Genomic DNA, 5710 nt, shown 5'->3' on the forward strand with positions numbered 1-5710 from the left:
TTTGCCAACTAATTATTTTGCCAGCAGCAGGTGAAATTATTGTAAAAATACCCCCCACCTCGAAATATTTAAAATATTAAAATATTTGCAAATTGTTTTTGAACTATGAGCTTTGCTAACTTTGTATGATATAAAATTAATTTGGAGTTATCAAAATCAAACTTTATTATGAAGCAGTGCTTAGAATTCTGATTTTGATTAATTGGCTTGTGTTTTACGTTCATTAAATTTATGGCTCCACAAATACCTATCATCAGAAATAAAAGTTTGAACATTTTTTTTCAGGTGACCTATTTAAATTACCGCCAATTTTCAAGATCTCTTTTAATCAGCTTTTGAAATAATGAATGTTGAATATTGAATCGTTTAATTTCTTTTCTGACTAAATAAAAGAAAAAATTGGTATTGCTTAAACCTCATGATTTGTAAAAGTGATAGTATTGAGTTACTGAGTTTTGTTAACCTTGTTTTTGAAAATGTTTAACCCTTTTTTCCTAGGAGTTTTTCTTTGGGGAGGTATTTCCTTGACTGCAAGTTTCATGACGTCATACTGGCCCTTTCTTATTCTCAGAGCCTGTATTGCAATAGGTAGGTTAATATGGCATCATTCTGGTCCTTTCTAATACTCAGAGCCTGTATTGCAATAGGTAGGTTAATATGGCATCATACTGGTCCTTTATAATTCTTAGAGCCTGTATTGCAATAGGTAGGTTAATATGGCATCATACTGGTCCTTTCTTAAGAGCCTGTATTGCAATAGGTAGGTTAATATGGCATCATACTGGTCCTTTCTTATTCTCAGAGCCTGTATTGCAATAGGTAGGTTAAAATGGCATCATAATGGTCCTTTCTAATTCTGAGAGCCTGTATTACAATAGGTAGGTTAATATGACATCATACCGGTCTAGACTCTAGATAAGTATTTATATAGAAGATTTAAAGTTGTAATCTCTGTTTGTTTGTTTCTTTATTGTATGGCCGACTATAATTCAGGAACTTCTTGACCGATTTGCCTTTAATTTTGATTGGGAAACTCGGGAAAGCCACAGAAATCTTCTTAGTTTGAGATTCCTAATTGAGTGGATCGACTTTTATAGGAAAACAAATCGTAATTTTCGATCAAGCGCGGATAAACGGCGTGTGGTGAGTAGTTAAGAGTACCCTGGGCAACGCTAGGTTCTCAAGCGAGATATTTTAGGTGAATCTGCATTTTCCACGATAGCTCCAACAGTGCTGGCAGATCTGTTTGATGAAAATTCAAGGTAAAACATATAAAAACCTGTATCGAGGGTTTAATTTCATCCAAATTATTTTTCCTTTTACAAAATCCATGCAGAACATTTGGTTTTGATCATCAAATTTCTATTTTCATTGAAATAACATTTTTAGTATGAAGATTGAAGATGTGTAGTTTGCAAAAAAAAAAAAAAAAAAAAATGTTGGCTTATTTTTATCTTTCCCCTGATACCCCTTTTTTCATAATTTTTAGGAAAAAGAGTAAATTTATTAGGAGAAGACTTAAAGTGTCAATGAAAATAAAACGCGTCAAATTTTTACTTTTTCCACCAAAACTTGAAGAAAAAAATTACCATCTTTTTATTTAGATCTCTGGTTCTTGGAATATTCTACCTTGCAATACCTGTAGGAAGTGGACTTGGGTAAAATTTATTTTTATTAAAGATATTTTTATAATTGTTCTGCAATTTTTTTATTGTAATGAAAGACATTCTAATCGTTCTGCAAGATATTTTAAATTGTTCATCAATGTGTTAAAATTGTTATGAAAATTATTTTATAATTGTTAGGTCAAATATTTTTAATTATTTTTGAAGTGTTCGGCAAGATAATTTTAAATTCACAGTAATTTTTTACTGTACTGCAAGATATTTTATAATTTTTCTGCAAGATATTTTCTAATTGTAATGAAAGACATTCTAATCGTTCTGCAAGATATTTTAAATTATTCAGCAAAATGTTTAAATTGTTATGAAAATTATTTTATAATTGTTCGGTCAAATATTTTTAATTATTTTTGAAGTGTTCGGCAAGATAATTTTTAAATTCACGGTAATTTTTTATTGTACCGCAAGATATTTTATAATTTTTCTGCAAGATATTTTATAATTTTTCTGCAAGATATTTTATAATTGTAATGAAAGACATTCTAATCGTTCTACAAGATATTTTAAATTATTCAGCAAAATGTTTAAATTGTTATGAAAATTATTTTATAATTGTTCGGTCAAATATTTTTAATTATTTTTGAAGTGTTCGGCAAGATAATTTAAAATATACGGCAATTTTTTATTGTACTGCAAGATATTTTTAAATTGTTCTGCAAGATATTTTCATAATTGTTACATAAGCTAATTTAACTATAGGATATTTTATAAGATGTGTTCTTGAAAATATTCTTAAATATATTTTAATTATTCTGAAAGATATTTTGAATTTTCTGCAAGATAGCACATTCTTTAATCTTCATAGATTGAAGAAATATTTTATATTTGTCATCCAATATTTTAGCACAAAAAGGAAATCTTGGTAAGTTATTTTTATGGCAAATTTTTGAGTTTGTTATTATAAAACATTTTTAAATTGAATTATTCGCCTCCCCTTGATTGCTTAGTTAAGGAACAAAGCTCAATTTCTAGTGAGGGATTAAAAGCGAAATTTCAAGTGACATTAGATGTAACGATGGCAATGCCCAATTCACAACTGTACTCTTGAATCCTTTATCTGATCAGCAATGTGTAACATTTTCTCGTTTTTATAGCTTTAAAAGGGTCCAACTCTTATAATTCCTGTTTTTCTGAAGTAGAAATTCATTAAGAATGATATCTAATTCATATTTGATCAAGCAAAGCTTGTTATGGTAAAATTGTGAATCGGGCATTGCCATCTTTGCATGAAGTGTCACTTGAAATATCGCTCATAGTCCCTTTAAGTCTAAGGCAATTTAGAAAATGTCAAACCTTTGCATTATTTTACCATCCAGACGATTTTTATATTCTAAATATTTTATTTTTAGTTATGTGATCGGAGGAGCACCAGCTGATTGGCAGAATGGACTAAGGATAACCCCTGGTAAATATTATATAAATTAGTTTACATTTTTAGATTTAAAGGGACTCTACACGAATTTTTAGTGACCCTTCAATAGGCAATTTACTAAAGTATTTGGTCAGATTTACATGTTTTTGCCAAAAAATTATTTTGCCAACTAATTATTTTGCCAACAAATTACTATGCAAACTAATTATTTTGCCAACTAATTATTTTGCAAACTAGTTATTTTGCCAACTAATTCTTTTCCCAACTAATAATTATGCCAACTAATTATTTTGCAAACTAGTTATTTTGCCAACTAATTCTTTTCCCAACTAATAATTATGCCAACTAATTATTTTGCCAACTAATTATTTTGCCAACTAATTGTTTTGCCAACTAATAATTTTGCCTACAAATTATTTTGCCAACTAATTATTTTGCTAACTAATTATTTTGCCTACTAATTATTTTGCCAACTAATTATTTTGACGTCTAATTATTTTGCCAACTAATAGTTTTCCCAACTAATTATTTTCCCAACTAATTATTTTCCCATCTAATTATGTTGCTAACTAATTATTTTGCCCATTAATTATTTTCCCAACTGATTATTTTGCCAACTAATTATTTTGCTAAATTATTATTTTCCCAACTAATTATTTTCCCAACTAATAATTTTGCCAACTAATTATTTTGCCAACTAATTATTTTGCAAACTAATTATTTTGCCAACTAATTATTTTGCCAACTAGTTATTTTGCCAACAGATTATTTTGCCAACTAATTATTTTGCCAACTAATTATTTTGCCGACTAATTATGTTGCCAACTAATTATTCTGCCAACCAATTATTTTACGAATTAAAAATTTTGCCAACTAATTATTTTGCCAACTAATTATTATGCCAACTAATTATTATGCCAACTAATTATTTTGCCAACTAATTATTTTGCCAACTAATCTATTGTCATGTTCCTACAATCTGCTTAAGTGCATTTTTTTCAAGCCAGAAATTTTTTTATTTTAGTTATGCTTTCTCGGCAAATGTTATTTGCACATTTCTTGCTTATAAGCCAGAGTAACGAGTGATGCAGCAGAGACAACGAACAAAATTAGTATTTTGAAGATGGAAAACCAAAGATATTTTCTCATTCTTATCCTTGTGAATTGTTCATGTAGCTCTTTAACTTTTATACTTTTTAAGGTATGAACTTTGTTGCTGTTGGGCTCATCCTTTTCTTTCTCACAGATCCTCCTAGAGGTATCTCAGAACATAATCAGGTATTTAAGGGCTTTTAATACTGTTAGGACCAGAAGAATAGGAAGACGACTTTTAGATTGGAGTTAACATGAGTGCACACTGCAATTGTGCAGTGTACACAGACCCATTTAAAGTGCCAATTTGCGGTTCATATTATATTGCAAAAAAAAACGAATTTAGCTTAATTAAGCCGTTAAACTACAAATCCGTTTAATTTTAGACAGGATTGGACTTGATTTTTACAATTTCTAAAATATGGATTTGAGACTTGAAACCTAATGGTTAATTTTCATCAGTTTGTAAATAACGTAAACTAGCTGGGTTTTCATAAAATTTGACTTTTATTTGAAACTCGTTCCTTTCTTTGCAAAGAGAATGAGTCTGATCTATAAACCTCTGTTTTAGATTATATATTTGAGATGNTCCAAAGGGTATTTTTTTTTATTTTTATATAAGTTTATTTTTAACATGTGCAATGTGTATATTTACTTCAGGAACGAAAATCCTACTTTGAAGATCTCATATACATTCTTGGTGAGTTTAGAATTAATTAAATTTGAATACTAAAACTTTAACTACCTAGAGATTGGTATTATTTTCTTGAACCTACGAAATTGTTCGTGAGCGATGGCGTTATTTAGAAAAATTAAGGAAGGATGAGCAAACGAACTGGATAGTTCAGAAAATTTAAAATCGGTTGTATTTTCAAAACGAATTAAAATTGATTGTTACCGATTGCTCGCATTTTATTGATAAAGTCAGCTTTAACGAGTGATTTCTTAATTGGTCGTTTAGCAACTTTAGCGTTCACGAATGTTCTAAAAAAATTGTTTTGGAACCTAACGTAACATTTTGCTGAACAAGCTATTTTCATGAACGAAAGAAATGGGTCGATAACGAACGATAAACGAACAACTTAAAAAACAAGCTGAACGAACACATCTTTTAAAGTATTATGATTGGACTTCTTTAAAATTGTTAAAAATTGAAGAAAAAAATTATTTTTATTTTAGGTGTTAAATCTTATTTGCTCAACGTTGCAGGTAGAGAAATGTTTTTGTTAAAGATTTTATTAATTAAAGTTTAGTGAATCATTTTCTGTAAATCTTCTTTTATTTTTTTTTGCGAATTTAGCGAATGTCCTAACTGACTGATTTTTAAAAGACACGATTTTTCGAGAAAATATACACCCCTGTAAATATTGCAGGGTTTACTTGTGTTACTTTTACCACTGGTGCCTTGTCTTGGTATGGGCCATTGTACGTTTCGCAAGTAGGTATTTTAATCTATTAAAGGGACTATAAACTTTTTATTCATCATTTATATTTGTCTAAAGCAAAACTTACATTAAACAATATAAAAGTTTACAAACTAATACTCTTTTCTCTGGATATCGCA

At 28.9% G+C, this 5710-nt stretch overlaps 1 protein-coding gene across 1 annotated transcript in view; it reads left to right on the forward strand.

Moving 5' to 3' along the window:
* Window positions 1–5584, forward strand: part of LOC111715872 (protein spinster) — a gene marked incomplete at its 3' end in the record, with an annotated part of 9616 nt that extends 4032 nt beyond the window's left edge. The window contains 8 exon segments of the mRNA XM_023491271.1: window positions 499–588; window positions 1199–1262; window positions 1605–1658; window positions 3032–3087; window positions 4256–4332; window positions 4807–4846; window positions 5326–5355; window positions 5520–5584. Of these exon segments, the coding sequence (XP_023347039.1) occupies window positions 499–588; window positions 1199–1262; window positions 1605–1658; window positions 3032–3087; window positions 4256–4332; window positions 4807–4846; window positions 5326–5355; window positions 5520–5584 (476 nt within the window).
* Window positions 5585–5710: the final 126 nt, after the last annotated feature.

Source organism: Eurytemora carolleeae, unplaced genomic scaffold, assembly GCF_000591075.1.
Source record: "Eurytemora carolleeae unplaced genomic scaffold, Eaff_2.0 scaffold1848, whole genome shotgun sequence".
Lineage (NCBI taxonomy): Eukaryota > Metazoa > Arthropoda > Copepoda > Calanoida > Temoridae > Eurytemora > Eurytemora carolleeae.